Source organism: Sprattus sprattus (assembly GCF_963457725.1).
Source record: "Sprattus sprattus genome assembly, chromosome: 5".
NCBI lineage: Eukaryota > Metazoa > Chordata > Actinopteri > Clupeiformes > Clupeidae > Sprattus > Sprattus sprattus.
The window spans coordinates 30,820,867-30,833,366 of NC_137924.1; the positions used below are offsets into that span (position 1 = coordinate 30,820,867).

Consider the following 12,500-nt stretch of genomic DNA (forward strand, 5'->3'; position numbering starts at 1 on the left):
GCCCTCCGATTGTAATTGGCTGAAGCCTTAAACCCTTGTTTAGAGTGCTACTGCACGAGTGTTTCTTTTGGACACACAAGAACCAGCTTAACAGTCGCTACACTCGCAACTAGCATTCCTGTTTTTTGTCAGGCAGAACAGTGGAAATTAGGCTGTCATTCATCGTTTGCTGTAAACATACCTCAACGCTTCTTCAGTTTAATGTTGTTGTGCAATACAGTCTTGCTCTTCTGATGTCAACCGTTAGCGGTAGCTTGGGGATGCATAATTGTACTCTGAGAGTAAATATGGAATCACCACGGCCTTATCACGATGGGTTGATAACCATTTTTATTTTATTTTTATTTCCCTTTTCTTTCATCACCTTACCACTTTCTTTCTTTTTCACTCCCTCTCTCTTCTTCTCTCTCTCTTTCTATCCGTCTTCTTTCGTTTTGTGTGAACATGGCACTGTATAAATTAGGGCTGGGCAACGATTAAAAATTTTAATCGCGATTAATCGCATGATTCCCCTGATTAATCACGATTAACCGCATTTGTATACGCAAAATCCGACAATGAATTCAAAAGTAATGTACAGTGCACATTTATCCTGTTCGTTATGAAAAAGAAAAAAAACTGGCCACAAAATCCTGAGCCACAATCATATCATTAAAACAGGCAATTTCTGAGGTAACAGCAGAAACATTTTACTTTCATCAGGGAGCAGCATAACCAGTCTACATTCAGTACCAAATGTCCCTGTTAGAGTGAGAAACCAGAAAACACTTTCAGTGCAGTTTGTCAATTCCTAGAACTTGACACTGTTATTTTAAATGTACTACCATATCAACTAAAGTGCCATTGCATTTGTTGTGAAAACACCAGCATCAGCATTTGTATCTAGTAGCAGTTACTACTACAGAATTATTACTTGTTTAAACTAAACATGTAATAATTAAAATTATTTTATTATATTAGTAATATTCCAATTTTAAAAGTATACATACAGTGCCCTCCACAATTATTGGCACCCTTAGTGAATGTGACCAAAACAGGCTATGAAAAAATATATCTTTGCTGTTTATCATCTTGGTCTTTCCCTCCAAATATTCACAAAAATCTTACCTTTTCATCGAAGTAAAATTCTTGAAAGAAATCATTTTTTTGACATTACATAAAATATTTTTCTCCAAAACATGGGTGCCACAATTATTGGCACCCCTAGAAAAACCTATAATTAAAGTCTAACTGAAGTATATTACCAGTCATGTTTTACATTTTTGAGTTCACCTGTTTCATTAGGAACTCTTAAGTGGTCAACCATGGCTTCCTGCTTCACTGAGGTATAAATATGAGGTGACACATGCCAAATACCCTTAGTCATTCATCAAGATGGGAAAGACAAAATAACTCAGTGTCAAAGTGCGACAAAAAGTTGTTGAGCTGCTGAAATCCGGATTTAGGGAAATAAGAAAATATCTAAACAGTTGGAAATACCCACTTCCACAATCAGGGCAATAGTTAAGAAGTTAAAAGCGACAGGAGATGTCAGGAATCAGCCTGGAAGAGGACCTATCTGTAAATTAACCCCACGCACCGTGAGGAGGATGGTTCAACTGGTAAAAGAATCTCCAAGGATCATTCTATAATGGATAATTGCAGAGGTTAGTTTGTTGCCAAGAAGAAGTCTCCAAACTACCATCAGACTGCACCTACATCACCACAAGTTGTTTTTGAGGGTTATCAGAAAAAAGCCTCTGCTGTCAATCAACAACAAACTAAAGTGCCTACAGTTTGCCAAATGTAAGTCACACTTTTATATTAGAGTTATATGGTCAGATGAGACCAAAATAAGGCTTCTTGGCAACAAACATCAAAAGGTGGGTTTGGCATAGACAGAAAGATAGCCATACAGAAGAGCACCCCATACCCACATTGAAGTATGGTAGCGGATCTCTGATGTTGTTGGGCTGTTTTTCTTCCAAAGGCCCTGGACATCTTGTTAGGATACATGGTATCATGTACTCCATCAAATACCAGCAGAGATTAAATAAAAACCTAACAGCCCCCCTCTAGGAAGCTTAAAATGGGCCGTGGTTGGACCTCCTAGCAGGACAATGATCCGAAGTGCACCTCAAAATCAACACAAAAATGGTTCACCGACAGCAGAATAAAGGTTTTGCCATGGCCATCACAGTCCCCAGACCTAAACCCCATAGAAAATCTGTGGGAAGAGCTGAAGCCGAATCTGCAAATGTGTTGACCTCAGAATCTGAAGGATCTGCAGAGATACTGTATGTAGGAATGGTCTCAGGTCTGTACCATGTGTTCACCAACCTCATCACGCATTATATGAGAAGACTTGGAGCTGTTATCTTGGTAAAGGGAGGCTGCTCAAAACATTAAATTAAGGGGTACCAATAATTGTGGCACATCTGTTTAGGAGAATAGTATTTATTTAATGAAAAAAAAAAGTTTTCTTTCAATGATTTTATTTCAAAAGGTAAGATTTTTGTAAATATTTTGAGTGAAAGACCAAGAGGATAAACAGCAAACAAATATTTTTTCATAGCCTGTTTTGGGCACATTCACTTAGGGTGCCAATAATTACGGAGGGCACTGTATATCTCATGTTGCCATTCTGTATGCTGAGTATAATGATTTAACATAAATTACATAAATATCTGTCTGTTTAATGTTATTTTTCATATGAAAACCCATGGTTATAATTATAATTGTTCATAAGTAAGCGGTGTCATAACTAAATTTCTGACGTTTATAACAAACCAAACCGCTTAAAAATTGGTTGAAAATTGAGCAAGTTATCGTAATTTAAAAAGTACATGTACCACTACCAACACAATGTTACGTGAGCGAGCTGACTGTGGCAAGATGGCCGTCATGTGCGGACGTTCAACTCCTTTGGCCAGCAAAGCGACGAGACCATAGACATGTATATCTATACATGTCAATGGACGAGACTGTCGCTGCCAAATGTGAGGACCCTGCCTGATGTGAGTCCGCCGCTGCCTGATGTGAGTCCGCATGCGCAAACACAAACGGTTTACGGCAGAAGGCTCAGGAGCAATCTATCAAAGACGTGCATGCTCATACATGGTTTAATATCAACGTATCTGGCTTCTCTTAACGCATAATGTAGGTTTATTTAACGTAGTGTTTTTTAATTTTGTCAACGGTTTACAGCATAAGGCTCAGTGTCAACATATGGGGCTATGTTGTATTACTGTTACTAGTAGGCTAATGAATGCACTGCTTAACTAATAATTCAATAAACATGAAGCTTAACATCATAAACCTTGGTGGATTTCAAACGTAAACAAATGCGCTTGTCATTCCACTTCATGCTGTAGCCTACACCACCAGCATTACCTGGCTCGTTGTACTACAATAGTGTCGCAAAGTTTGCGCATGCGGACTCTTTATATATATCTATGGTTTATCCGTTTCCGGTTTTGCGGCATACTTTTACAAAATAAAAGCCTTTGAGCAAAATAATAAAACCTGCGTTAACGCGCGATAAAATAATTGTCGGCGTTAAATAATTGATGAATTAACGCAAGATTAACGCGTTAACTTGCCCAGCCCTAGTATAAATGCTCCAGTACTGTATACTGTATAGCCTAAATGCTAAAGTACAGATGGGTGATGATGCATAGATATTGTATGTATTGTATGTACGTATGCTACATGCTACAGAACAGGGGGATGGCCCAGTGTTCCGAAAGCCTGATATTCCGAAATCTCAATATTCCGAAAAATAGTCCCCCTGCCATAATTTAGAAATATTTTAAGTGGCACAAAACACACACAGCATTTAGTTTGCGCAGCGGAGACGCTCACAGGGCTATCACGCATAACACTTTTCATAGGCCATATTTGTTCATTTAGCCTACTCTGGTTTTGAATATGGGGTACCGCTCCTGCGAAGGAAATCACCGGCAGATTGTCGCAGGACATTACAAGCACTGACAAAGCATGCATGCGGTGGCTATCATAAAAGTAATTTTTGTATCGCAACTCAAATGCCATTTGTGTATAATAATATTCTGAATTAAAGTTCATGCTTTTGAAATGAATGCATTTATGTTTATGATTGTGTTATCAATTCATTGGGATGTACATGTGGGCTATTGTGGTTCACGTTGCTGTGCTCACAATTTCGGAACAGCGGGCTGTCGGAATAAAGGGCTTTTGGAACCTTGCCATGGAACCACAAACCAGTAGGCTACATATGTAGGCTACATACAAAGCACATTACAGAGGCTTAATGGTAAAGTGACTACTCTGGATGTGTAAGTGCAGTATCTACTGTATGTTCATGCTGTAATAATAATGATCAGCTAAATGTATGTAAGTGTATGATGAGTAGTAAAGCATAGTAAGCATTTGTGTTCTAAAAATTTGTGTTCTATATATATACTGTATATATATGTATATGTATATCTAATATACAGTATGCCTTTGTGTGGCAGCCTACAGAGGACACAGAGTGCGCAAAGACTGCAAGCAGAAACGCCAGTCCGCACCAGCAACACTGGGGTGAGTAACTCAGTTCAGTAGTGTGTGTGTGTGTGTGTGTGTGCGTGTATCTATGTAAGTGTGTGTGTGTGTGTGTTTATGTATCAGAGTGTGTGTGTGTGTGTTTGTGTGTGCGTGTGTGTATATATCAGAGTGTGTGTGCGTGTGTGTGTGTGTATGTGTGTGTGATTATATATCAAAGTGTGTGTGTGTGTAGTTCAGCAGGGGTTTACTGCTTCTCTCCACTGTGGTCCAGGAGGTTGATGTGTTTAGCTGTAGGTTAACACATGAGAGGATAGGGCAGTAGACAACACACTGAGAACACCTGCAGAGCTACACACACACACACACACACACATACACACACACATACACACAAACGCTTACACTCTGTCATGCACAGGTTAGGAGCAACATACTGAGAACACCTGCAGAGCTTCACACGCACGCACGCACGCACGCACGCACGCACGCACGCACGCACGCACGCACGCACGCACGCACGCACGCACGCACGCACGCACGCACGCACGCACGCACGCACGCACGCACGCACGCACGCACGCACGCACGCACGCACACACACACACAGGTGCACAGGTTAGAAGGCTCCCACTGAGAACACCTGCAGAACCTCCGTTCTCATCCAGTTAGCATTCAACACAGTCACACAGAAGGCAACACTACACACACACACACACTCACACACACACTCACACACATTCACACATACTCAGATGTCATGAACAAGTACCCTTCCATTATATAAGACATCAGTTTTGCACATACAATATACTGTGTAAATACAAATAAAGACCCACAAATTGCATCCATAACCAAGTCATCCACAAACAAGTGTGCACTCACACATTTATATCCAAATATATATATACCCCCTCCCAACACACACACACACACACATGCACACATGCTAACACCAACAGACCACAGGGCTGGTGAAAGCTGGGCTTGGCTGCCTGTCAGATGCCCACATCAATTGCAAGCGTGCAGCTTGTTTTCTTAATGTTCTGTTAGGCCTGACCACACTCCTCCCCCTTACACACACAAGCACACACACACACACACACACACACACACAAACAAACAAACAAACACACACACACACACTTACTTACTGTCTCACACACACACTCACACGCGCACACACACACACTCAAACTCACACTCTCTCTCACACACGCACCTGCATGCACACACACATGCACACACACACATCTATGAGAACAAACACCTCCTCACATACACGGACACATGGCACACACACACACAACATATTTTATTACCTTACCTTTTATTACCTTCTCACCTCCCCTTTTCACACACATATTCACATAAACACATATCACACACTTGCATGTTACACACTCACGTTGACAGGAACACACACACACACATGGGGTGTATGCACACACACACACACACACACACACACTCTACAGCATTACACCCACACACACACACACACACCCATGCACACACACACATCTGGAGGCCACCACAGACCCTACTCTGATGTGGTGAGAATTCACTCTTACCCCCGTCTGCAGTACGTGTGTGTGTGTGTGTGTGTGTGTGTGTGTGTGTGTGTGTGTGTGTGTGTGTAAAGGCTAGTGCACATGCTTGTGTCTCTGTGCTGAGTGTTATGTTTTGTCTATGTGTGTGTGTCTGTATGTGTGTCTGTGTGTGGGTTTGTATGTCCACATCTGTGTGAGAGAATGAGTGTGTGTTTGTTGAAACAGCCCTCTCAGGATGCCTATTAACGCACAACGCAGCTCTATGGCCTATAATATGCAGTATAGAAGCCCCGTGCAGGAGACTAGAACCGATTCTCCTGTGCGTGTGCGTGTGCGTGTGCGTGTGCGTGTGCGTGTGCGTGTGCTTGTGCGTGTGCGTGTGTGTGCCCAGCACAGCTGACCTCCCTTAGACGATTGCTGTGTCATGCACGCTCACAAGCTCCATCAGCCCGGCTGCAGTTTAACGTCATGCCCAGGACTCTAATGGCACTATAGAAATTAAATTAAATTAAATTCAGTTTAGTTTTATTTAGTGTCTAATGCCACTATAGAAATTAAATTAAATTCAGTTCAGTTTTATTTAGTTTCTAATGGCACTATAGACACTAAATAAAACTGAACTGAACTAAATTGAATCAACCATTTTTTGGTGTGGTTGCCCAACCCCTGCAAACCCATGCAGCGAGTAAGACTGGGGTACGTGTGTGTGTGCGTACCCAGGATGCCGTGCGTGTGTGCGTACCCAGCATTCCGTGCGGAGGCCCGACAGCTCATTTCAGAACATTTGAATGCATATGCAAAAACTTTGAAGAGCGTTTTCCACTTCTGAGAAACCTGTGCAGGACGAGCTCTGGAGACGATGGAGATCATTTTATCTTGAGGGAAGGGTGTTTTTTTAAGCCTTGTTTACATCATATTTCTCAGTGGTGAGAAAAAGACGAGAAAACTTCAAACCTCAGCTTTGGTATTCTGTTTAATCAGTTTTGGGATCACTCCGTATGGATTTATTTTGACATCAACTGGCCCATTTTCCCTCTTTTAAGATTCCTGTGATTACCTAGACGCTAACTCCGTCTCTCTCTTTCTGACTGTTTGCCAATTCCTCTCTCTTTCTAAATCTCTCCCTCTCCCTCTCTCTCTCTCTCTCTCTCTCTCTCTCTCTATCTCTCTCTGTCAGTCTCTCGTTATGTCTGTTTCTCTGACTTTCTTTGTCTGTCCTGTCTCACTGTCTTGTTCTCCATGTTGTTTTATTCCTGTGAATGTTCCTCATGTATCATGTGATGGTTTTATGTTTCATGGGACTCATGTTAACTAATTTGGCTTTTCTTAGACTTGACACCATCTTTCCATGTCCCCCCCCCCCCCCCCCCCCCCCCACACACACCCCTTTTTATGTCAGATATCAGGACTATATCTTCTATATTTTTTTTTCAGTCTCTGTTTAAAAATCTTTTTTATACATCCATCTGGTCTGTCTTTCTCTGATTGTCTCTCTCTGTATCCACAATACTGGGTCTCCTGTCTGTCTCTCTCTGTCTGTTTCTCTCTGTATCAACAATACTAGGTCTCCTGTCTGTCTCTCTGTCTGTCTCTCTGTATCCACAATACTGGGTCTCCTGTCTGTCTCTCTCTGTCTGTTTCTCTCTGTATCAACAATACTAGGTCTCCTGTCTGTCTCTCTCTGTCTGTCTCTCTGTATCCACAATACTGGGTCTCCTGTCTGTCTCTCTCTGTCTGTTTCTCTCTGTATCCACAATACTAGGTCTCCTGTCTGTCTCTCTCTGTCTGTCTCTCTCTGTATCCACAATACTGGGTCTCCTGTCTTTCTCTCTCTGTATCCACAATACTGGGTATCCTGTCTGTCTCTCTCTGTATCCACAATACTGGGTCTCCTGTCTGTCCTTCTTTCCTTCTCTTCATCAATAATATTGTATTGTTCTTTGTCTTTCTCTGTCTATCATTTCTGTCTTTGTCTCTGCGTGTCTCTGTCTGTCTTCCACCTCTTTCATTGATGTCTTTCCTCTTTTCTCTCTTTCCCTCTCCTTCATCTCTCCTCCTTAGCAGTAAATACCTTTTCCTCTGCCCATCTCTTAATGTGGCAGGACGTTAAACTCACACACATGGCTCCTCTGCCCATCTCTTAATGTGGCTCATATTATGGCAGGACGTTAAACTCACACACATGGTTTGTGTTGGGCCTCAGCATCACATCCTCCCTGGCGGTAAAAATAGCTACGCAGGGATTTTCCTTTCTCTTACATGTTTGTGTTTTTCGCTGTTTTTCAGGAGCAGCTCAGCGACCCAGAGGAAAGATTCGACCATGGATAATCATATCCTGAAAGACAAGGTTCGTATAAGGCCCTTTTAAAATGGCGCCCTTACACAAGGTCCATGCTCCTGCTGCTCTCTTTAGCTAACCCTTTGCGTATAAGGACCGTCTCACATTCAGAAGGCCCTTTAACCTTGAGTATAATGTATGTATGTATGTATGTATGTATATGTGTATGTGTGTGTATATATATATGGGCCATTCTACCGAATTTGTGTAATATGCAGTCCCTCAACAATAAAAACTATATACAAAACAATTAGGTATTTAGGCATAGATGTTTAATTAGAAAATGTTATGGTCTATATAAACCCAATGCATTACATGAGATAGTGATAAGCTAAATATATACAAAATCATCATTTATAGGGTACTTTCTATTGGGAAGTAGCTGTTCCCAACCCTGACATCTAAATTTCAATGCCTTTAAATAACACTTTTCAATTTTTTAAGATTTTTTTCAATGATTTAATTTCAAAGATCTTTATGATTGGGTTGAAACAGAACTTGGAATATTTAGATTTATTGTGGGTTTAATTTTAAATCAATTTACTATACTCAAAAAAATCGTGTCCCTAGTTTTCATGTCACTACCGAAACACAAGAGTTTTAGTCCGTTGGCTGAGCCTGTGTTTTAGCCACGACTCTGCATTTTTGACCATGCAGTGACACTGCATCTCTGTCCCTCATGGTTGAATGGTAAGCGGCCAAATCCCATAGTTTTTATATAAATGTGTTCCAAAGTCTGAAAATCGACGTGTAACCTTAAGAATTGTCACTACCGAAACGCATGTTTTCTTCAATTAAGTAAACCTTTTGGGGTTTCATGGAAAATCTTATGTTTGTATGTGTGTTCACCTCTTCAAAGATGTGTTTGCAAGCCGTGTGTGTGCTAGAATTCTTTATTTATGCTTAAAGTTAGCTAGAATTGTCACTACCGAAACAGTCACTACCAAAACATATGGTAGTGACCAGATGATTTCGGTAGTGACAAAATGAAATGGTAAGTAGTTCAATCCCATCATTTTTAAATAAATGTGTTATGTGGACTAAAGGGCGGCCCAGAGCACCTTTTGGATGATTTTGGGAGAGAAATTAACATCCATCCAACAGTGCAGGCACTACCGAAACAGTGCAGTCACTACCGAAACAGATAAATTGAACTTGAAAATTTGGTAAAAAATTCATTTCTATGGATTTCATTGTGAAAACCTTCAAGAAATATTTTTAAAAATACTCTTCAGAGAAGGGAAGGAAGCACAATCTGAACAGGTCAATAATAATACTTTTTTACTATAGTAAATGTGATGTTTCGGTAGTGACAATTTTTGGAAGAGGAAAAACATTCCAACACATTCTGAAAATACAATATAAAACTTGACTGTTCTTTTACTAGATATGTGTACTTTAGATATGGTACAATATACATACGGACCAAGTTTTGGGAATAAACCATAAAAAATTTCAAAATATATCCGACATGACTTTGCATCAATTCGGTAGAATAGCCCATATATATATATACAGCCGCGGAAAAAATTAAGAGACCACTTCAAAATTATCAGTTTCTCTGGTTTTACTATTTATTTGTATGTGTTAAAGTAAAATGTACATTTTTGTTTTATTCTATAACCTACTGGCAACATTCCTACCAAAATTCAAATAAAAATATTGTCATTTAGATCATTTATTTGCAGAAAAATGACAATTGGTCAAAATAGCAAAAAAGATGCAGTGTCTTCAGATCTCGAATAATGCAAAGAAAACAAGCTCATATTCATTTTTAAACTACACAATACTAATGCTTTAACTTAGGAAGAGTTCAGAAATCAATATTTGGTGGAATAACCTTGATTTAAAATCACAACTTTCATGTGTCTTGGCATGCTCTCCACCAGTCTTTCACATTGCCGTTGGGTGACTTTATGCTACTCCTGGCGCAAGAATTCAAGCAGCTCGGCTTCTTTTCATGGCTTGTGACCATCCATCTTCCTCTTGATCACATTTCAGAGGTTTTTTATGGGATTCAGGTCTCGAAATTGGGCTGGCCATGACAGGGTCCTGATCTGGTGGTACTCCTTTACTGGCCTGGCTGTGTGGCATGGAGCATTGCCCTGCTGGAAAAAACACTTCTCAGAGTTGGGGAACATTGTCAGAGCAAAAGGAAGCAAGTTTTTCTTCCGGGACAACGTTGTACTTTGCCTGGCTGAGGTTTGTAAAAGACCATAAGGATTGAAAAAAGCGGACTGGAGGTTCTTCTAAGTTCGTCTTCTCTGATGAGTCCAATTTCACAGTAGGTGCAAGACTCTGTGGCTTGTAGGCCTCTCCAGGTCTCCGTCTAACCATCAGACGACCATGTGTTGGGCAAAGCTGAAAATTGGACTCATCAGAGAAGACGAACTAGGAGACCCTCCAGTCCGCTTTGGTTCAATCCGTATGGTCTTTTACAAACCTCAGCCAGGCAAAGTACAACGTTGTCCAGGAAGAAAAACTTGCTTCCTTTTGCTCTGACAATGTTCCCCAACTCTGAGAAGTGTTTTTTCCAGCAGGGCAATGCTCCATGCCACACAGCCAGGCCAGTAAAGGTGTGGATGGAGTATCACCAGATCAGGACCCTGTCATGGCCAGCCCAATTTCGAGACCTGAATCCCATAAAAAAAACTCTGAAATGTGATCAAGAGGAAGATGGATGGTCACAAGCCATGAAAAGAAGCCGAGCTGCTTGAATTCTTGCGCCAGGAGTAGCATAAAGTCACCCAACGGTAATGTGAAAGACTGGTGGAGAGCATGCCAAGACACATGAAAGTTGTGATTTTAAATCAAGGTTATTCCACCAAATATTGATTTCTGAACTCTTCCTAAGTTAAAGCATTAGTATTGTGTAGTGTAAAAATGAATATGAGCTTGTTTTCTTTGCATTATTCGAGATCTGAAGACACTGCATATTTTTTGCTATTTTGACCAATTGTCATTTTTCTGCAAATAAATTATCTAAATGACAATATTTTTATTTGAAATTTGGTAGGAATGTTGCCAGTAGGTTATAGAATAAAACAAAAATGTACATTTTACTTTAACACATACAAATAAATAGTAAAACCAGAGAAACTGATAATTTTGAAGTGGTCTCTTAATTTTTTCCGCGGCTGTATATATATACTGTATATATATATATATACATTCGTGTGTGTGTGTGTGTGTGTGTGTGTGTGTGTGTGTGTGTGTGTGTGTGTGTGTGTGTGTGTGTGTGTGTGTGTGTGTGTGTGTGTGTGTGTGTGTGTGTGTGTATGAGTCTGTGTCAACATGGCGAATTCTTCCCCAAGATTTCTTTTTTTCTTCTCTCCCTTCTGCTCTTCGAGTCCCTGAGACAAAAGACAGCGCTCGCTCCAAACTCTCTCTCTATTCTCCTTTCTTACTTTCCTCCTTCTCTTTCCTTCACTCATCCTCCCTCTCTTTCTCCTTCTCCCCCCCTCTCCCTCCCTCTCCCTCCCTCCTTCCCTCCCTCTTTCCCTCTCTCTCTCAGTGGAGACACAGGGAGGTATAGGGAGCAAGAGAATCAAAAGGCTGGAAATTCACGACTGCGAATAAACGCTGGCTGTTCCCTGAGGTGATTTGTCTTAGCGCTTCGCTCTCTACAGATGTTAGACTCCCTCCTTTTCTCCCTCTCTCTCTCTCCCTCCCTCTCTCTCTCTCTCTCTGTGTCTCTCTCTTCCTGCAAAGACCTGAGGTTCTTTTGGTAGCACTTTGATATCCTGCTCGAATTCAATATGTGAAATGGAGGAGAGACACTCTGTGACTTGGAGCACATCGCGCTTCTTTGAAGTCTGATCCAATTTTTGCTGCTCACCATTTGATGCAGAGAGGATGAAATGGAGCAAACGTGGAGTTTTTGCCAGTAACTCTGCGGAGCATATGTAAGATTAAAAAAGCAGAATCCTTGGGAGGATGTACTTAGAAATGTTAAGCAGATTAATACTTTCCTATAGCTCTCTTTTATTCACAGATAAAAATTAAATATGTGCGAAGGAAAGTGGGGAGAGAGACAGGCACACCGTGGCCTTCTTTCCAAACGCACAATTAAGCTACAGCTCTCTCTCTCTCTCCTTTTTTTCTTC

The 12,500-nt window shown here is 40.9% G+C and overlaps 1 protein-coding gene across 1 annotated transcript in view; it reads left to right on the forward strand.

Moving 5' to 3' along the window:
* Window positions 1-12,500, forward strand: part of myo3b (myosin IIIB) — a gene marked incomplete at both ends in the record, with an annotated part of 156,523 nt that overhangs the window by 119,740 nt on the left and 24,283 nt on the right. The window contains 3 exons of the mRNA XM_080839760.1: window positions 4,476-4,542; window positions 8,343-8,403; window positions 11,930-11,992. Coding sequence (XP_080695886.1) covers window positions 4,476-4,542; window positions 8,343-8,403; window positions 11,930-11,992 — 191 coding nt within the window. The remainder of the gene's footprint in view (window positions 1-4,475; window positions 4,543-8,342; window positions 8,404-11,929; window positions 11,993-12,500) is intronic.